A 22099-nucleotide genomic window follows, 5' to 3' on the forward strand; every position below is an offset into this window, starting at 1 on the left:
TGAGAGGAACAACAGTGACCTGAGCTTGTGCTGGAAGTGTGAGGTGACTGTTGGGTCAGACTGAGCTCCCTGGGACACTAATCTGGAGTGCATGATGAAAGTGTGTTTGAGGCATGTCCAACTCCACCTGCGCGAGTTGAAGGATGCAAAACTGTGGTGCAGAAAGACGCCTTATGTGTAATAAGGGCGTGTTAAACTCTGAATGATCAGAAAAGAAACTGGCAAAGGTTGATCTCTTGTTTCCTGATCAAAAAAAAAAACTCTGGTGAGCCTGGAGGAGGAAAGGTTATCAAATGCCAGATTCAGGAAGTCTAAGATTTGTTTTCTCTGAAGAAAGACCATCTGTGGGAGGGGGCAGGACTCCACCAAAGCTCCCCCAGATGGGTAATGCATGAAGATGATACTGATGAGCAAGTCCTTGTGTTCTCGTACAATCCCTCGATGACAAAAGCATTAAAAAGGAATCAGGAGGCATGTCCTCATTTAAGAAACAAATTACTCCATCATAATTGAGAAGAGCAAGAAAATACCATTACAGTGACTCTGGAACAGGTTTTGTGTTGGTCAAGGGGCACAGTCCCTTTCATAAGTCCAAGATGCTACTGCAGCTTCAATGTGTCTCAGTATACTGAAAGAAACCTGCTTGCCGTGATTGCATTTTATGTAATGTGGGCACTGAGTTCAGAAAAAAAACAAAAAAACAAGAAAAGCATTGTGTGCCCAGGTTGAGATGGGCTTTGAGGATAACCCCCTTTTCCAGAATCCCTATCAGGGTCAAGACAAACATGACTCAGGGGACTCTGTGCATGTGAGCTTGTTTGTGTGGAGGGGAGAACAGAGAGGTGTAAGAATGTAAAAACTACCAGAGAACTTCAAACTTGTCAAAATGCAGAAACAATACTACTATACTGGTACCTCAGTATCTTGTTAAGTTATTTTATGTTGGAAAGTGTTATTCCTGCTGAAGCATGCCAAGGCCATAGGCTGAAGAAAAACAGTGGAGTGGAGCAGAGACTGCAACTACTTGTGCACCCTGCATCCTTGGTAAAACTCTGTGAGCCTTGGAAAGTAACTGTCAGTTTGCCACCAGCTATGATTAAAAATCAACACAGAAAGTCATGAAAGTTTCCTTTAAAGGATTACTCCGGGATGGAACAAGTTGGGTCCTATCAAAAGGTTTAAGGCAGAAATTACCCCTACAGCAGTGTTTTTGTGCAGCAGAAGCCCAGGGCGCACGCACCAAAGACCCTCTCCCTGCTCCTCTGCTGGTTTCCTCTGCACTCAGATGGGGCCATATTTTACTTGACCCAAAACACAAATAAACGGACTCCCATCAAATAAATCTGATATCAGTCTGCATTCATGCTTTATTTAGAGAATTTTCAGCGCGTTACTTTCACACAAAAACACCGCTAAGTAAGGCTCTAGTTCTCAATGTGTCGTGAAACGGCGCTACCTCCGCTGCAGAGCCACAGCTGGCTACGAGGCGCTCACCGCTTAGTGTATTAGTCCACGCGCGGCGTGTCAGATATAAACAAACGCAGGTAGTTTACCAGGACAAAGAGACACGATGAGAACTAGAGTCTTATTTAGTGGTGTTTTTGTGTGAAAGTATCGCACTGAAAATTCCCTAAATAAAGTGTGAATGCAGACCGATATCAGATTTTTTCAGTGGGAGTCTGTTTATTTGTGTTTTTGGTCAAGTAAAATATGGCCCCGTCTGAGTGCAGAGGAAACCGGCAGAGGAGCAGGGAGGGGGTGTTTGGTGCGAGCACTCTGGGCTTCTGCTGCACAAAAACACTGCTGTAGGGGTAATTTCTGCCCTAAACCTTGTGATAGGACCCAACTTGTTCCATCCCGGAGTATCACTTTAAGCTCCCAGGACAAACAAGGTATTTATGCAGAAGCCTCTTGATGGTATTATTCTTTAAAGCACTGGATATCTGTGGAAATATCTGACTAACAAAAACAAACTGATCTGAAACTATTACTTCTGAAGCCAACCTGGAATAACCTCACAAACAAAGTGTTTTATAGATATTTAAAGACATACACTTACTTTGACAAGTCATATTATCTGGAAGTTAATACATTCATTGGATACAGGGACTCATCACAGAGAACATGCACAGTGTTTCACAGTTTGTAAAAAATAACATTTAATTCTAAGTCGGAAATAATCCTGTGACTGAAAATTCTCAAACACACCACCCCTTTAAAGAAAAAACAGCCTCTCACTAACATCCCTCCCTCTCTGACCAACATGTAAAATGAACCTCAAAAAGTTGACTTTTCTAAGTTACAATCCCGTACAAGTTTAACTTCCATGAGCTCAGTGCCCTCCAGGGGACCTACCTTCTGCCACGCCCCACGGGTACTGGCGACCTCTGACCTTCTTTCCATTCACCTCAACAACCACGTTGCTGCCGACCACCGCCAGAGGCATCTTCTCCTGAGGTGGAAGGAAAAAAAACGTTTACTTTGTTTGAACTGCTGAATCAAGCACTTCCTGTGAGGTGGACCATCCAGGAGAGCAGGAATTAGTCATAAAATGAGAGATACTTCAGGTGCGACAGCAAATAAAAGCAGTGATAAATCTGGAGATGTTAATTAACAAGATGTTAAAAAATATGCAAAATACATGAATGCTGCTGTGACCTTTCCTTTGACAAAGGTCTAAACTGTATAGAGCAGCTCTCTTTCTTCATTTTTCTCCTTTTTATGTCCCATTTATTGGCCACTGAAACCAAACTGTTTATTATCATTTTTTTCTGTGTGTGTCCCGAGATCCTACATGTAACCATGACTGGAATGAATACACACACGACCAGCTGTTAGTAGCCCGTAGCTTGTCGATGCTAACCAGTGTGTACTGAGAAGAAAAGACATCGACCCGTCCTTCCATCTGTCATCATAGGGAATAAAGATCTATCTCCTATACAATGGACAAGCTAGCCATGCTAACCTAGCACCAAGCTGTCGTCTGTGATGGACCACTTTTTCTTAGTCTATTTATTTTATAAGTCTATTTATGTATTCTTGGAGTTTCTGCACTATACACTTTCTTCTTTGCTGCTCTGACTCTGTATTTCACTTCAGGGATTAATAAAGGACATCCTATTCTATTCTATTCTATTCTATTCCATACACTTTATACAGTGTTTATGGTCGTTAGACAATCAGGCAGCCAGGCAAAGGGTACCAGGCTAAAGGCAGCTACAGAAGCTGGAAACCAAAAGACAGACTGAGCAGAATATTTGCTGTGTCTTTGTTCTGGCTGGGCTCAATCAGAAGCCTTAAAGTAAAGTTGTGAATAACAAAGAAAACTGTGTAGCTTCTTACCTTGATCTTTCGGATGAGCTTGTTGTCTTCATCATCCTTTGTGTCTGGGAATTCATAGATTTTTATTTTGTGCTCCTGAATTTCTTTCATTATCTGAAAGGAGATCAGAAGGTGGAAAGGTTTGAATCTTGCTTCATACAGCAGTACATCTATTTAAAAAACTCTCTGTTTGAGTCTGAGCTTTTAGTGAGAATTTGACTTTGACTTGATTTTTATACTTCAGTAAAATCTAATGATATATATTTAGCTGAAGTGCGCTTGACTGTACAAACAGATGGATGTGTGTGGTTTAATCACGTGTCATTGGATAGTTTCCTTGAATCTTGCCTCTATTGTTCTCCTTTCACTTAAAATGAGATTTAGGCCAATTTTGACCCTCTACAGATTAAAACTGATGCATCAGGCTGTTATCTCTTTAACCTTCCTGGATTATCTGTTCAACCTCATCATTCACATTCTCATACCTGTTTCTTAAAGAGCTGGCACTCCTCTGGGGTTAGAGTGTCAGCTTTGGCAATAAGAGGGATTACATTGACTTTGTCATGAAGTCTCTTCATAAACTCTATGTCCAGCGGCTTCAGTCTGAAAGACAGAAAAAGAAAACTGTAAGAACAACAAGCAATAACATTTCTTAAGATTTGATCAGGTTCAAGTCAAGACAAATCAACTCATTTGTTTCAAGCTGAGAAAGAGCTGGGTGGTAAGCTACACGCAATGGGTTTATCTTAATCCACATCCACATGCACACAGCTCAGCTCAGCCCAATCCTTCCCTTGGCTGTTAAAAAAATACATTTCAGAAACAAAAAAAATGAAAAAACTTTAAAAGCTTTAAATACAGCAATGAGAGAAGTTCATTTACATCGTGTGTAGAGCACTGGGGCATTTCCTGAGAGGTTCATTTAGATTGTAAAGTAGTTCAGTGGGTCACCAGCAGAGGGCCCCGTCTACTCACAGCCCGCAGCAAAGACACAATGAAGGCTGAGTGTGACTGGCTTTTCTGTCTTATGGGCTCTTTATCTGTAGTAACAAATGCTGGTTTTGTCTGGCTCGGCTGATGAGGGATTGTCTTTGTAACCCTGCCGTAGGCTCTCTGTCTCTGAATGACAAGAGGAACTCACATTCTGCTGTGGCCTGAAACACAGAGAGGCCTGGTTGGTGGTGAGTGTGGGCAGTGTTGTGAGTTTGTACAGAATAATAAGAGAAAAAAACTGTCAGCAACATAAAAGTGCATTGTTGAATCTTGTTGTGACTGTCTGTAGATTTCATGGTGTTTGTACAGGGGGTGCTCACTGACTGACAACTGTGAAGTATCAAACTTGTTCACAGGGACTCGGTCATGATGGTGTGTGGAGCAGCATTAGAAAAGTCCTGGAACGAATGCAATCTCACATAAAAGAGCAGTCGGAGAGTCTGCTCTTAACTTGGGAGTCCTGACAGCTGGCGGAGATACTGTTAAAGCATTTCTCTGATCTAAAACTGTTTTTCTTCTTAGCCTAAAATCATAAACTGACAGGGATTTATCAAATTAGCAGCACTCACTGCAAAGATGTCCCCCTCTCCTCTTGCTTTTAAGTTTTCTTTGAGTATAAAACATCATGGACAAACTATTCTGGGGCATGAGCTTGAATTAATTTTTTTATTAGTGCTTTTTATGGGATTTAAAGTTTTACAGCCACACGGCTGGAAGTTTTGGAAGCAGATGTTTGCAAACTGCAAGCCTGCAGCTGGTGAAGACATCGAGGGCTGTTTATTGATGTTAGCCTGACGAGAGAAGACAATGTATCCATATGTTAAATCTACTCAACTTTACCCGAGCATGTCTTGACTCCATGGCTATCATGTATCACCAGCTTTTGAATACCCAGAGCCCCCCCCCCCCCAAAAAAAAAAAAAAAATTCATTCTGACAATTCTGACAGTCACTGTGTAGACATGCAGAAAAAAAATTTCAGACTTCTGTCTGTGAAAGTCTCACTTAACAGGCAGCGCTGGGTCTATTTTGAAAAGTTGTGCATGCATATCAAACTACTTTCGGTTCACCTGTAAATGAAGGAACATTCTTATGATTATGGCCCAGATGGATGCAGCTGTAGCTCTTTATGTTTCTTACATACTATGCATGTTCCACATTATATGCACTGCTGCATACACTCAATATTTTGAGGACATAAGTGTGTTCACACGACAGTATGGAAAAATGCAGTGCACCTTGATTTTCTCAGCTGGCGCACTCAAAACAATCAAAAAGTGAAGAGTAGAATGGTGCACACTTCTCACCCTCAATCACTGTACTGGCTATGTAGAGGGCATAGAGAGACAGAGGGGTGGGGAACGATGGTTGATGGATATAATCAGTGAAATGCAGGTTAACAGCTATGAACCACTGTGAAATGTGTTTGTAGTTTATGGTAAGTGTAAAGCGTGTACACTGTGCACTTCATGTAAGAGTATTTACAGAAGAACAGCAGGTGTTTGTTGGTTTGTTGTGTTGGAGTGTAGCGACCCTATTTATCATGGTCATCTACTTCCTCTTCCAGGACAGATTTGCTTAAGCTGAACCCCGAGGTGCTACACTCAGTCTGTTCTGGGTCTATCTAAGACCTTGTACACACATAGCCGGGTATTTTCAAGAATTAATATTCCCCCTCGTTCTTTTTTACAAATGTACTTTTGTCCACATGTACCGGGTCCCCGTCATTCAGCTGTGGCACTTGAGAAACAAAAACTCTTTCCTGCCATATATGTGAAACCATGAAACTGGAGTTTTCCAAATCTTCACCTGGGCCATAGCTTTCAGGAAAAAAAAAACAGTTTTTAGAGGCGTAAAACTGCGGTTGTGTGTGGATGACATACTTAAACATAACAGTATATGCAGTTTCCCAGATACCCACATATATGTGGACATGGCCTAAGCTGTTTACATGCGTCTTAATAGTCTGATCTCATGCTGACTAAGATAGTCCAATTTCTTAAGCTGTAAAAGCACGGACTGCACAATTTCAGGTTTAACATAACATGCTAATGATGTTTACTTGCTGACCCTACAAAGGTTGTTTGTGCAAAGCAATTATTCAGTTTTCCTTCAAGAACTTGCTTTGCCTCTTCAGATATTTAGTTAATACACCTTTCATTAGACAGAATAACACTTTTTATTTCCATTACTATCCAAAATAGAACCCATGCTGGGTTCATAGAAATGAAAATGTTGGATAACCTCGATATTGTTTTTCTCTGTGTTTGTGTAGAAATCCCGGACTGATGCTTCTACGTGCTGTTAGCTCATTTATGCAGCTACTTGCTCATCACAAATTATCTTGTTATACTGAGAAATCTGCCTTTTGTCTTTGAGATAATTGGGTAATTGACCCTGCTTTTACGAGAGAATGAGCTCTCCTATCTCAAGATAATGACATTAAAAATCACTGCAAGCACGGCCGGTCTTGACCTGCACATCGTAAGAAAGGTCAGCAAAGCCAGAAAATTCAAAATCTTTACCAAAATGAGCCTGAGAATCATTTTCTGTCACGTGGACTGTTTTATTTATGCCTTTGGAAAAAAAATGATATGAAGCTCATATATTTATCATGTGTGAAGTCTTACAGCTACAACACTTAAAACTTAACATCAGGTCAGTGTTCTCATGAGGATGAAGAATTTAGAGGAGGGTATGGAAGATGAAGTTTTCAGAGTCTGGCTTCCAAATAATCCAAACCAACATGCTGACATTCTTCATAGAAAGAGCTTTCAGGGTGTTTGTACATTAATCGAATTAAGGTCAGCCGAAAACATTCTGCAGATTTAAACAACCCAGATACACCTTGAAACGTCACACGTGTACATTCAGCCTTTTGTAACCCCAAAGGATGGATGCTTTATCTGTGTCAGCGGCTGCTTCTGCAGACACACTCGGAAAAAGAAAAGACATCTCAGGCCCGACAAGAGAATACACACATAGGCACACACAATGTGAGAGGCGACAGGATGAGAGGAGACAGAGTGTGTTTGTCTGAGATGAGAGGCCTGCCTCAATGAGCTGCTCCCAGCCAGTGCTCTGATTGGCTGACTCAGTGATGAGAACAGGACTCAACTGAGCATGAGCAGAAGTGGGTTATATAAGCTTTGTGGGTCACAAAAATTGGCTGCCACACACACACACAAACACTCACACACACACTCACATTCACACACACTTCCTTTTGCTCTGGCTTCAGCTTGGAGCGGAAGCTGAATAAAAAGCTGGATTCTCCTCCAGTCATCCAGGCCAAGGAGAGGCCATGCATGTTGTCTTCTTATCTCCTTCTCAATGTTCTCAGTTCAAAGCCCCTACATGTAAAAATTGTTACATCGTCAGGGTTCACCTTTCCACCTGATTTTGCCTTTAATGACTCCAAAGAGGGAGAATTTTTTGAAAGAGCAGGTCAGATTTGCTTTGAGTAAATGATAATTACCTCCTCCAAGGAGGTCATGTTTTTGGGTGGGTTTGTTTGTCTGTGAACAACATAATTAAAAAAGTAACTAACGGATCTTGATGAAATTTTCAGGAAATGTCCAAAGTGGGATAAGGAAGAAGTGATTAAATTTTAAAGGTGATCTGGATCACCGTTTGGATCCAGGAATTTTTTTAAAGGATTCTTTATCATTGTGAGATAGGACCGTTTTTACCATATGTGTATATAACTCCACCATAAATGGTCGGCTAGCTTTGCAAAACAATACAAGACAAGGTCACCATCATTTCTGACGGATGTAAAAGTATGATCCAGATCCTGGAATATGAAATATGTACTGGGTCATCATAATTTTCAACACTGTCAGGTAACAAATGATTGTACAAACCTGCAGCTAACACCAAATTATAGCAGACAGTCTGCTGAAAGTGAGTATAACATTTAAGTAGGACTAAAGTGTTGGTGACAATCACAATATGCCTGGTAGAGGTCTGTGCTCTCTGAGGGATTTTCTAGTTAGAATCTGTATTCAGTCTTGCCATGTCCACCCTCAGCTGAGACAAGCAAATAGATTTTGAAACGTTTAAACTGAAAATAATTTATGTCGAGAAATGTTTATTCAAAGAAGTATTGAGTTTCTTTCCTGAGCTAAAGAGACCGAACCAAAGGAATGCAGGAGTGATGTGGATTTGTCATCTTGTGTCTCAGACCTACCCGTGTCCAGATGGAGCGATAAAGTAAAGGCAGCAGTGGACTCTGTTGTCTGGCATCGATCTGCGATTCACCCTCGACTCTGCATTCAGGAAGTCCTCACATTTACTGTCAATGTAGTTGATGACTGGCTGCCAGCTAAGAGAGGAAGAGGAGACACCAAGAAGAGAAAAGGTGAGGGAAGTAAACAACATAAGAACATGTGATCACTTTATAGGATTTAAATATGTATGTGTGGATCAGGGGAACATCCACAGTGTGTGCGCTCTCCTTACCAGTTGCTATTATCAACAGCATCTCCAAACCCTGGTGTGTCAACGATGGTGAGTGTCAGCTGGACTCCTCCTTCTTTGATCAGGACTTTGGACTGCTCCACCTGAGGGAGAACAACAAGCACGCTGTTTAAGAGGAAGATGAAGACAAAACACTGACTTACAACAGAGACTCTGATGATCCTTTTTGCACAGTTTCACATGTCAATAGGGTTCTGAGAAAAGTTCAGCAAAAGAAAAAGTTCCCACAGAAATTTGCCAGCAGATTGTGTTGTTTGACACTTTGTTTGACACATTCTCCCCCCCCAACATTCAGAGCACTGATGATACATCACCAGACTTCAAAAGCTCCCACACAGACAGTGGGGGGATACAGAGATGCCAGTGTCTGCTGGGTGTATGTGTGAGCAGTCTCAAACTGTATCCTCCCTGATCAGGAGCCAGAAAACACCAGTGATGACGCTGGATGAAGGAACAGATGGGTGATAACCATCTCCTCGCTATATACAGGAGGTGTAAGGCTCATATTCAGTAAGCCTCTGAAAATAGCAAGAAAAAACACACATTCAGACCCCCTGTGTATTCTTTGGCCCAGCCTGGTACACCAGAGTCCTTATGGGCTGATGTTAGCAGTATGACATCCACTGTAGATTGGCAGAGGCATGATACCAGATACACACTGCGTTTGTCTCCCCACTGCTTACAGACCTGCCATGCAGAGTTAATGAGGAGGCAGTTTAATGAAATGTTTTTCTACCAGAGTTCCTGAGAAATCTGTCGTTCTCGAGCTGGTTTTGCCAAAGCTCCTTACCCAGGCTTTAATGAGAAAAATGGCTGTTTGCCCAGCTGGTAACTAAAAAAACTCTACCAGAGTCCACTGCTGGTGTGTGTTTGTGTGTGGAGTTAAACTTTGTTTGAGAGGTAACTGGGTTGTGTATCCTGGTTATGAAGCTTATAAGATTCAGGGGATGAGGACGTGTTAGATTGGAGATGGGATTACACACTAATCGCTCTTGTTGCTATTAAATATGACTGATTAGCAAAAGCTGACTGAGCTAGAAATATGGAAAGCAATGAAATGCTAACCAGTTACAATCCTCGTATCATTTGTTCAACTAATATTCAATCATGACTTATGAAAACATAACATTGAAAATGGTTGTTTTTTTTTTCTTTTTGAAATGAAAATACATAATTAAAATCCATTTGTTTTTCAAATTTCTGTTTGTTTCTGTAGATCAAACAAAGAGAAGTTGAGTTACAGGCCACTGGCTGATTTTGATGTTATTATCATTTCATTTCTCTGATCATCGTGACCCATAAGTTGTAGCTTCACTGTCAAGAGAGCCAGCTTGATAGTAGTTGCACGTGGGATGGTGGACAGCTACGTTTGATCCAAATGAGCCAAACGAGTGACTTTTAAGGATGTTGACACGACAACCAAAATAACTGGCTTTCAAATGTAAGTTATGTTGAACTGGGCTCTTGTACATCTGACCAAAATGCTAAAAAAGTTAGTAACATTTTTCTTGGTTGCTCTTGATGCTGCCTAGGAAAAAACTGAAACATTCACGATAGGATCATATCGTGGTCTAAACCAATCAGAGACAGAGCTTGGGCAGGTCTTTGCTGCTTACAACTCTCAGACTTCTCTCCTGATATGCACACATAAGACAGCAACTGGAGAAAATTGTTTCCAGGCTTACTATGATCATTTATTAGTGTTTACAGATGAGTGTTATCATGTAGCTCTTTGTTTTATGTACTGTAATGATGCATATTTAAAACGTCAACATCCTAGGAGTCATTGAGAAAACTTTGGTTTCATCCCCTTTTTTCCAGGTTTATATTCATATATAAAGTCTGAACAGGCAGAAGTTCCCCCTGGCACTGTGTTGTTTAAACTTGATTCTGATCAGTTTGTGGGGACTGTCATGATGATTGGTGCTCGCACTGTGAATTTACTCACATACATTGAGCACCAGCTGATTGTTAATCCTCCTCATGCTCCCACAGGAGTCACCTTCCTGCTCTCTTTGGGACAGAAGTTGTACTTTGGCTCATTTCTCTCAGTCTTTAAAAATGATCAGTTTTCCTTTTCTCTCCACTGTTCACGGGAGCTTATGAGAATTGCAACTATACAGTAATTAAACCCAAATTAAATGAAAAAGTTTTCAAACGTCATCCAACGAGCCTTAATTAGTCAGCTAAATGTGCCTAACAGACTGCTGCTTCAATTCAGATCCAAAACAGGAGCCAAATCTGTGGCTACTCAATCTGCACTGTGCAAACAAAACCACAAACAGTGCTTCAGTCCCTAATCAGAACATGAATCAACAGATGGGCTCCATCAACACTGCACAATTCTTTGACTTATAAACAATGTGTAACAGAGAGGTGACACGAAAACGATAAAAAAGTACAAAATAATATTAGCAGCCGTTGGCTGATACCCAACATTTTAGTTTGAAGCCAATACTAACCAATAAAGTGCTGATAATACTGTGCATCCTTGGTACTTACTGAACTGAAGCTCGGACCATGCTTTTCTCTTGATTCGATTCTTTTACGATTTTTGGGGGTACCAATTTGATTTTCATTGCGATGCTTGGATCCAATTTTTGCATTCCTGAGTTTGCTTTTTTAACACCAGACAAAGTAAAAAGTTGGATGATGCTGATGATGTCTACAGACTATATCAGCAGCCATATTTCCTTCCCAAAAATGCACATCACATTTGAGTCAGTTTTTAAGATTAATTCAGGGGATCTAAAATCTCAACCTTTTTCTAACCCAGTTTATAAACAAACACTGAAATAAAGAGTTTGAATTCGAAAAAAAAGCAAAATAAATCATGATTTAAAATTATTTAATAAAAAATCCCGATAGTACTAGTGCTGCACGATTTGGGGAAAAGGTGCGATTTGCGATTAGGTAGACAATATTGCGATTTGCGATTGTGCTTGTGATTTAATAAAAAAGTAGTGTCATGATGGGTCTACAGACTTGCTTGGTTATCATGGAGAAAAATCTGAATTGCATGTGCTGACATTGCGATTGCGATTGCGATATCCTCTATTGCAATTACGTAATTGCATGTGCTGACATTGCGATTGCGATAATCGTGCAGCCCTAGATAGTACAATACATCAAATTGTTTAACCTAACCTCATATTAACTCACAATTGTAAGTAGAATGTAGTTAGCAGTTTTATAGCCAAACTAACTACTGTGTAAGCAGTAGGGCTGGGACGCTATTCTCATGATTCAATTCTAGTCTAATTTTTGGTGTGCCGATTAAATTCAAATTGCGATTCTTCGATATTTATAATTTTGGGGATTTTTAGTTTGCTTTTTAACACCAGGCCATGTGAAAAAGTGAAATGATGATAGTTATTGTGAATAAAAATGAATGTCTACAGACTATATCAGGAGGCATATTTTCAAATAAAATGCACATCACACGAGTCAGAGAGAAACATTTCACCCTCTGCAGGAGAAAAGTGGAAACTTTTTTTTTCCAATCCAGTTTATAACAGACTGAAATGAGGAATCTGAATTCAATTTTTTTTTACAAGAATCCTGGTGAAATGTGAGAAAGAAATGGCTCTCTGAGTGGGGAAAAACTTGTAAGTTCTCATCGTAGCTACAGACAGAATTAATCTCAGACTGCTTTACAAAGACTATGCACTTATTGTGTCCCTATAAAAATGCAAAATTTCTCAGAACTCTCTATGTTGAAGTTTTTACGGGGATGGCTGTAAATAGAATTTCTACATGTTGCTTTTGTTAAACACCCAAAGAGCAGACATGGAAACCAGCCCTGCAATCCCACTGTCACATACATTCACATTCAGTTCCCCAGATCCATCATTTCCTGCAGCTTGTCTGCTGCTCCCTCGCTTTGCTGCATACTTTCACAAGGCCATCAGTTATTTTAGGATCCCCCTTTAACTCAAGCTACAGCCCTCTTTCTCAAACACAAACATTCCTCAGCTTCCACCAACCTTCAGATCATCTGATAACTTCACAGCTGAGCATGTATTTGACGTATCTGTGCATCCAGCATGTTTTAAAATGTGAACGTTCCATATGTGACTCTGCATGACATGTCCGCCATCTCAAAACCAAAATCTTCTATTTTCACTGTTTCCACGAAGAAAAACAGATTGGGAGAAAACCTCAAAAATGCCGTCAGTCCAAACACCATCATTTAAAAGAAATCCAAGCTGGGGGAATGTGAGTGAGCGACAGAACACGAGTGTGCTGTGGAATATAAATACTCTGACCCCATCTCCCTGCCTCAGCCAGCAGACCACAGCACCCAGGGTGAGCACTCTCACACACACTAACTGCTACTTACAAAAGAGCACCAATGCCCACACTGCACTCGTGGGGTTCACTTGAGGTTTGTTTCGAGCGACAAACCAAAAAGGAGCACGTAGATCCTTAATGTTTTCAGTCTCGTCAAAACAGAGTAAATTTAGCTCTGTGCAAACACAACAGAGCTGCAGCCGTGCAGGGATGCAGAAGATACAGCATCATTTGATTCTTTCTACAAAGATCAGATACGGGGCATGGGAGAGAGGATTTCATATAACAAGTCTCACACAGAGAGCAGGAAAACAAGATTTCCATTGCCAGGGAACACTAAATCACGGCTGCAGACGGATTTATTCTTGCTAAATAGGGAACAATAAAAACAAACACATGAAGAGTGGAGTAAAGGGCCACTGGAAACAAAAACATCTCAAGTTTTGACACCAACTTGTGTCTCCACGTCTGGGGGTACATTTAGGACTAATACCATGACAATGTTTCTCTTTTTCATCCCAGAAACTTTAAAGAGGAAGAACTGCTGTTTTTCATTCTCCCTAAAAACACCCAGCAGGGTTGGTGCCTCACTTCCTGAGTCACACCGTGCTCTCTGCCTGACGGGTGGAGCTTCTGGCACTGGGTTGTCTCATTCCTCTTTGAATGAGCTATCAAAACTGTGACCCAAAAAGCTGTTCAGTCACCTAATCTTTGCCTTAAACCCAGGATTAAACTTGTAGATTCCCTTTTTATAACTTCACACAAAGAGGATTTCACACTTTTGTTCCATTTACTTATGAGGCATACTTTTTCTTTTTTTTTTAATCCACATGGGCTGGTCAGGGGCCAGGAAAGGACAGTGAACAGATCTCATATAAGTGTGTTTTTGCAGCCTTATTGCTTAGGACAGCTGAAGTGGGACAGGAAATATTTGGAGGAGAGTGAAGGGGTCACACATACCAAAGAGTTGAGCATCTGCAAGCTACAGACAGAAGTAAACCAACCCCCACATGCAGCTTTTAGAATGACTTTGACCTGGCTGTACATTCATCCCCCTGGTTAGAGGTTGTTTGTTTGACCTGATAACTTCACTGACAATGGGTCAAACTATAGACTGTATAGAGTGGACAGCCTGGCTCCACCTTTTACTATTGTACAGTTTTGAAGCCAAAATACTCCTGTCACAGGCGCAGCCGTTGTGCAGCCAGGATCTGCGCAGTAGAAGCTATGAGGGACTCACCGGGGTGACAAAAATTATACTTTTTTTTTCTTCAAGAGTCTACTCTCTTCTTGGCTCCCCCTCCCGACATATTTTATAATCACCGAAAAAAATAAACAAGAACGGCAGCTGTCAATCATCGTTACACATGACACAAAGCCTTGTTTTTAACCTCTTTGAACGAATGAAAACAAAACTTTTCAGAAAAAAAGAGGATTTGAATGCAAGGCAGCCAAATAAATCTTTAAATCACTACAACAACTGAGTGTGAGAAACATTACTATGAGGTGTATTAATTTTTTTAAGTTTGACCACAGCCCATGTGGAATGACTGGGGAGATGGATTTTTTTTATCTATAATACAGCCAGCCACCAGGGGGAGCAGCTTTTGTGGAGACCCCACTTTAAGCAGAGCAAGATGATGTCCATTTTTTTTACAGTCTAAAGAAGGGATGGAACGGTTTAGGGAAAAAAATGGTAAGTGTGTGTGAGTCCCTCCTCTATCCAAAACACAGACAGACAGTCCTCCTCACTCACAGAAGATGAAATTGAAAAGTGTGTGTCTCATTATGGTCACATATGCCTTTCTCCAGCTCAGGTAAAGGAGGAGGGTTAATATTTTGACAATAAACCAAAAAATCTTAATTTGTAGTTGTAAACATGTTATGATATTATGTTTTGCCTGCTTTCCGTCTCACCCACATTATTTCTGTCTCCTACAGAGCCCATGACAATTACATGTAAATTGATTATTATACAAAATAGACAGCAGCCCTTTTTTCGTGGCTTTTCGTGACTTCTGGGACAGCCAGTAGTGACTTTCCTTGACATGTTGACATGTTGAAACTAGCAATGTGTCACTCAGCTTTAATGATGTATGAAATGGGAAACAGCGTCATTCTTTCAGCTTTTCATGACTAACCATGATTAAAAATAATCTGTTTATAGTGGATTATTAGGGTGTACGGTTATCTGGGGTGTTAGAAACAACAACCATGTACACCGAAATGAACTAAAAAACCGGGATGAGAACCACACCGTGGATTTTGTGGGCGCATTGTGTTAAGTTCATCCTCATTTTTCACTCCAACATTGTCTCTTGAATTATCAGTGCTGTAAAAGTGCCTTGGCATTTGTCAACATTTAACATTTGCATCAGAGTTTAGCAATTTTCCGATTAATGTTGTCTTCTTTTTTTCTTTTTGTGGTGGGAGAAAAAAAAAACAACGCAAGCTGGCATCTAAAACAAAAACAAACTGAAATGAATAATTGAAAGCAGAATTAAAAGTAAGCCATTAAACATTAAGAAACCATTCACCGAAGGGAGTCCTATTGTTTAACTGTGAATTTTAATTGAATTTCCTCACACCCTGCCTACACAGTAGCACTGCTGCTTGGCGAGGTGGCAGATATAATGGCTGGCTCTGAGGAGAGCTGGAGTTGAGGATGTGTGGGTGATGCTTGTGCTCACATCAGATAAAGTTGACCGCGTACAGCGTGGGATTGGAGCTATAATCTTAAAATAAACATTCTGAAACTGCTGTGTGGAGTCTGATCAATTAAACTTCATTCAAACTTATCATGGACTCCATACATCTGAAGTCCACAGTGGACAGAAATGTAGGTGTGGGTGGGCACTCCTGCTCTGTTACTGACTCTTCCAGCCCTGGGGGTGGATCAGGGTTTGTCACCTCAGTCCCTGTTGTTCCTGATCTCTCCCCACTGCCCGTCCTGTCTCAGTCTTCAGGACTCACATTCTTGCCACACTTTCCTCACAAACCATCTCATAGTAGTCCCATTTACCGTCCTCTTCTTTTCCTCCTCCTTCTTCCAAAAACTTTTCTCTTCCTTCCTCTGTCCTCAACACTCCACTGCTGCTCCAGATGCAGCCTCCCCCCTCCCCCCTCCTCCTCCTCAGTTTGTCATGACCATAAAAGGACAGAAGCAGGCCCTGTGGCCTTGCCCTGTACCACTTACTTCTTCTGCCTTTCTTTCCTGCTCTAATTTTGTGTAACTCTCCAAACGCCCTCATCTCCAGAGCAGTCCCATCATTCTCCTCTGTGTGCAGCTTCTTCTTCTGATAACAATAAATCAGGTTAGTCCTCCCTGTGTCGACTAAACTTAACGTAATGAAGTCACAAAACAGTCTGCCAAATGTTGCTCTAAATGTGAGCACTCAAGAGAGATAAAACAAACCATCACGATGAATGATGGAGATCAGGTTTCTGTTTTTCGAGAAGCAGTGTGTCCTAACAATGCAAAGACCCAAAGGCAGAAGAAAATCCTCAGGCAGACGCACAGATACATTATTCCACAACGTGTAAATCCAAGGAGCCTGCAGGAGCAGCAGTATTGTTGGATGGTCATGGAGACAGAGTTGTTTCTCACTTCTTAACCCCTCAGCCCCAACTCCTGACCTTTTGTTATCTTGACTCTCCACAGGCAAAGTTCAGACTGAGGTTTCTTCTTATGAGTCCTTTTCACTGTCTGAGAAAATACACGTTGAACATCCAGGAGTGTGTGATACTGTTATGTTTAGAAGACACTGTACAACACGTCACTTTTGTTTCTGTTGTTGGGTTTGACAATCCCTAACTACATGGTGGACTTTGAACTGTCATGTCCATTCTGAACATAAACACAGCATTACAAGGTTATTTGAAGAATAAATATGTTAAATTAAGAATCTTGGGGATTTTTTAATTAAGTAAATTTGTATTTATTGCCATATCAAAACACACAAAGTACTGAAAATTGGTACTGTTAAGTATTGATACCTATTGCCAGGTACCGAGAATTGGTACTGCACTGTATCAAATATGAAATGTACCCATCCCTAGTGTCAGCCAATTTGCAAAAGCAACAACAAGAATGCAAAAACCACAACCCAACAGAAGTTAGAAGTACAGTTTTCCAAACGGATACAGAATAGTTGTGAAAGTAAGTAAATGACTGTTTTATTTTTTACTTTTGGCTGTGATAAATATAGCTTTAATGCTAACGTTAATTAACGTTAATTCATATAGTTAAATATAAGATGAGGTATTTTTCAGGTAAATAAAAACATATAAATACTATGAGGGAGATTACATGGTGAGACCCCTACAAAACTATATTTATCATAGAAGATGTTAAAAAGGACAATCATTTACTTACTTTCACAACTTTTCTGTTTCCATTTTAACTTCTGTTGTGGCTGCGCTTGTGTTGTGTTGCAGCTTTTGCATTTGTGTTGTAACTTTTGCATTTGTGTTGTAGCATTTGCATCCATATTGTGGCTTTTGCATTCCTGTTGTAGCTTTTGCCCTGGCGTTGTAGCTTTTGCGGTCATGCTTTTGCTCTTGCACTCATGCAAATTGTCTGACACTCATGGGTCACTGTACATTTTACAACCCATGGGCAAATAATGAAAGTATCTGCTTCAAAACCAGTGATGCTTCCAACTGGAACAAAAAAAAATAATCATCAGATGTTTCTCAAATCTTACTCCTATCGTTACAACTGCAGCGTATTTAAGGGAGACGGAGGAGAGAACAGGTCTGATGGGTTGAATATTTGAGAACAAAATGGGACCCATGCACAACAAACCATTTCTTTTGTAATACATTTTTTCGACCTGAAAATCTGGAGCGTTCAATAAAGTCTGTCAAACGGACTCACCTGCACAGTCTTCTTGATGCGCTGGGAGGGTCCAGGGTAGTCCTTGGAGTAGAGATCAGTCAGGAACAAGGAGTTGATGAGTGTTGATTTCCCAAGACCAGATTCACCTGAGGACACCAGACAAAGATGACAGGGATAGTTAGTTTTTATATCTAAAGAAAAACTTTCTCTTTATCCAGAAAAGAAATAAAATCCTCCTGGATACATCATCAAGTACTGAAACAATTAACTGCAAACACACTGTGATTAACATGTGTAGCTGCATTGTACACACACGGAGACACACACACAGACCCAGGGCCTGGAGCAGAGAAAATAAAGTGGATTTATTGTCCATGGGGGAAAAGGTCAGGAGCTCCAGTGCCAGCTACAAAAGCTTTCAGATCGAGGGAATAAAACATTTCCTCTGCACCTCCTGCTCACTCTCTTTCACCAAACACAAACACACACTTCTACTCCTCCTCGTCTCTTTGACTAGAGGCTTCCTGTGTGTATAGATCTTCCTCTTTCTCTTACTGTGTAAACTTTCAGAGCCTCACTCCTGTGTTGGTGTTAGAAGCAGCAGTCACACAAACACACCGTTAACATTTACCCGTCAAAGAGCCCAAACACACTGCACACACTCTTACACTCTTACACACACACACACACACACACACACACACACACACACACACACACACACACACACACACACACACACACACACACACACACACACACACACACACACACACACACACACACACACACACACACAGACAATGCAGTGATTAATGACTGAGCATCTGGATCGTGTCCCTTTAGAAGACATTGAGGAGTTTGTGGTTGGAGGGCTGCTTGTCCTAGCAGGACCTTTGGCTGACAGAGGTCATGTCAAAGACTTGATCAACTTTTAGCTGAAGATCTGGGAGGACAGCTCATCTCAGACAACACCAGATCTGACAGATAACAGTGATCTACAGACCCTTTACAAAAAATTAGACTACCATGAAAAAGTTTATTTGTTTCCATAATTCCAATCAAAAAGTAAAACTTTCATAGATTATATATTCAGGGCTCACAATTTGAATTATTCCAAGTATTTGTTTATTTTTACATAATTTGGGTTTCGAGCTCATAAAACCCACAAAAACAGGAATTAAAAAAGATAAGAATACTGTCAAAAAATCAGCCCTAATTTTGCACAGTATAAATGCTTGACACTCAGTGTCAAACACCAATTACCTGCAACACTGCAAAAAAAGAAAAAACAAACAAAAACAAAACCCTTATAAGGTGTTTTTGTTTTATTTTAATTGAAGTTGTCCTATCACACTTGATATGAGCCACATTCAACTTATCAGTCCAGAAAAATGTCTCATTTCAAGTTGTTCAAGAGAAAAATGAGGTCTGAATTGCTTGTAACAAGAAAAAAAAAATCTGCCAATGAAACGAGAAAAAATCCTCAAAAATTTGCTTGAAACTAGAATAGTCTTCTAGGTTTTACTACATGCTGCAACAGCAGAGAGCGCCGGCATTTTGTCAAGTCAGTGACCTCACTGTGGCTGTGGTCATCTGCCAATCACAGCAGAAACGCAGTGACAGGAGCTTTGGACAGGAAGTGAGAAACAGAGAAGTGCCACGGCTGGGACAATATGCTATTCTCGTTGATTCTATTACAATTTTTGGGGTTAGATTCCATTTTTAATTGCAATTCTTTAATGTTTGTGATTTTTGGTTTTCTTTTTTAACACCAGACCATGTGAAAAAGTTAAATGTTGATGATAATGTCTACAGACTATTTCAGGAGCCATATTTTCCCATAAAATGCACATCACGAGGATCAGACCTAAACATTTCACCCTCTGCTGGAGAAAAGTGGTAACTTTTTTTCCAATCCAATTTATAAACAAAGACTGACATGAAGAATTTGAATTTGAATTAATTTTTTTTTTTTTTTTTTTTTACTAAGAATTCCAATTTTTGGTACTGTGATTGTTCAGAGCAAAGTGGACCAAAAGCTGGACAAGTTAAAAGACAAATAAGGTGGAGTTATGACGCTAGTGTTAAGATAATGATGGTCAAAGCAGTAGAGACGTTAAACAACTGTCAGGCAGCGGAGTTACCATGTGTCCAAAAAGACCTTCGGAAAAATGTGTACTGTAAACGAAAAACTTATCATGGTCCATGATGAGAAAAACTTAAGTTTTCAAGCCTCTTTACTTCCATCCCACCATTCTTTTCTTTAGCCTCACAGAAACTTTAGAGATTTCAACATATCCAGCAAAAATCTTGACTTTGGAGAGGAGATCCAGGTAGGGCCCATGATGTCCTTTACATGCACCAGTCAGCTGTTGTTTGGTTGATGATAGTTTACAGTGAAAATCTTGAAACTGATTGTTGTCTGAACTGACGTGTGGACAGCTGTGTGTGGGGTTAACTAAAGACTAAACATTTGTCAGATGGTAGTTTAAAGATTCCTGAATTACAGTTTGTCTTTTGATTTCAAAGAGGACTGTGTCCTACTGTTTACCTGCAACAAAAGCATCTCAGACGCTGAAGCTCTTGGCCATGGCTAAGGGGCAACATCCGGTCAGTAAAAATGAAGCCTGTGTGGAAGTGCTAAAAGTTGCTGTGCATCAAGAATCTGCTTAAGGCCGGTTGCAGAAAGACCAGAAGTCACGTACACATCTAGCCATAAAAACAAACTCTTACGGCATTGAAAAGCATATTTACAGCCTAGTTCAAAAAACAATTTAGGTCTAAAATGCTTATTTCACTACCGGCACACACTGAACGGTGAGTGAATTTTTTTCTAACTCAAGCAGTTAGGAGTCATTAGGATTGTTTGATTGTCCAATCAGAGACACAGCTCAGGTCATGTGACTGGAGGGCGCCCTGTAGCTGATAGAAAGGAAACTCACAGCCAGCTTCATAGTAAATGTGACTGCGTCTGCGGATTGACTTCATGGAACAGACGAGTGACGTCACAGAGGGTGCGTCCATGTTTTATACAGTCTATGGTCATGGCTAACTGGAGGTACCACTAACCCAGGTTTCCCTGTTTCTCCCAAAACAGCTACAGACTCTGTCCTCATCCCTCTCAACATGGACCACCTGCTATAGCTGAACATTCACAGTTTCAGTCATTCAACGGGACATCTGTGTTTCCCATCAGCTAGTGGCAGCTTGGTGTGAGGACCAGGTGGATTCCAGTCTCTGGCCCTCCTTAACCTCAAACTCTGCCCCCTCTGAGTGTTTGTGAGTGAGTCAGTGAGTTATGAACTCACACACACACACAGGCTGCAGAGCGTGCAGGAGACACTGGGACAGATGACCCCTGTTTGATGAACTCTGTGGAGGTGAGGTCAAGCATGCACACAACGACAGACACAGGAGATAGTTCCATGACAGCACAGACGTATGAAACACTTCTCATCTACAGTCCTATGGAGCTCCCAGCACTGTAGAGGAGAGGTGGTTATCTAACTGTGAGGGACTAACTCAGTGTGTGTTTGTGTGTCCTGTTGGTAGGTTGGTGTCACTGCTGATATGAAGTCTACAAAACAAACAGCAGGCACAGGGGTGTCCTCCTTTTCTTTAAAGAGGGCCACTGCAAAAATAACCAAGGGTCATTTCTTTGAGTGATTTCTGTAAAAATCAGACACTAAGAGTTCTCAAGCATCTTTATGCCATCACTACAGACTGAGGAAATCAAACCTAACCTGTCCCTCAGTTTTCTAAGCCAGGATCAGCATTGTTTTCCATATCAAGACTATTTTGAGCTGCAAACATCATTTTTAGACCCAAACATTTCTGCTCCAGCACTCTGAACTATTTTTAGCCATCATTTTTTTCTTTTCTGCTCCATTTCATTATTTTAATCTGGTCTTGTGTCCTCTGTTGTATTTTCTGAACTCTGAACATTTTCTCATCCTGAGTAATCCATTCATTTAAAGGCGTCAGCTGTGAGAGATGTTGAGTTTCTGCAGAATATACAGGGCTTTAGCTGTAGACAAGCTGCCAATGCACAGTCCAAATGTAGTTTAATGAGACCTTACTAAATGGTCCCAGGAATAAATAGAATAGAATAGAATAGAAAAGAAAATACTTTATTTATCCCCGAGGGGAAATTCAGGAGTCACCGCAG

General features: G+C 40.7%; 2 protein-coding genes across 3 annotated transcripts in view; both read right to left on the minus strand.

Moving 5' to 3' along the window:
• Positions 1 to 22099, minus strand: part of LOC141796179 (NACHT, LRR and PYD domains-containing protein 12-like) — a 600880-nt gene that overhangs the window by 215061 nt on the left and 363720 nt on the right. The window lies entirely within an intron of this gene.
• LOC141796049 (septin-7-like) overlaps positions 1 to 22099 on the minus strand; it is a 64676-nt gene that overhangs the window by 11519 nt on the left and 31058 nt on the right. For both annotated transcript variants that reach the window (XM_074676934.1, XM_074676933.1), the window contains exons 3-8: positions 17968 to 18074; positions 8778 to 8878; positions 8506 to 8640; positions 3807 to 3924; positions 3343 to 3435; positions 2356 to 2452 (exon numbers count right to left, since the gene is read on the minus strand). In XM_074676934.1, the coding sequence (XP_074533035.1) occupies positions 2356 to 2452; positions 3343 to 3435; positions 3807 to 3924; positions 8506 to 8640; positions 8778 to 8878; positions 17968 to 18074 (651 nt within the window). The remainder of the gene's footprint in view (positions 1 to 2355; positions 2453 to 3342; positions 3436 to 3806; positions 3925 to 8505; positions 8641 to 8777; positions 8879 to 17967; positions 18075 to 22099) is intronic.

The sequence above is a fragment of the Halichoeres trimaculatus genome, unplaced genomic scaffold (genome assembly GCF_033239565.1).
Source record: "Halichoeres trimaculatus isolate MK-OKI-2021-1 unplaced genomic scaffold, fHalTri1.1 fHalTri1_scaffold_10, whole genome shotgun sequence".
NCBI lineage: Eukaryota > Metazoa > Chordata > Actinopteri > Labriformes > Labridae > Halichoeres > Halichoeres trimaculatus.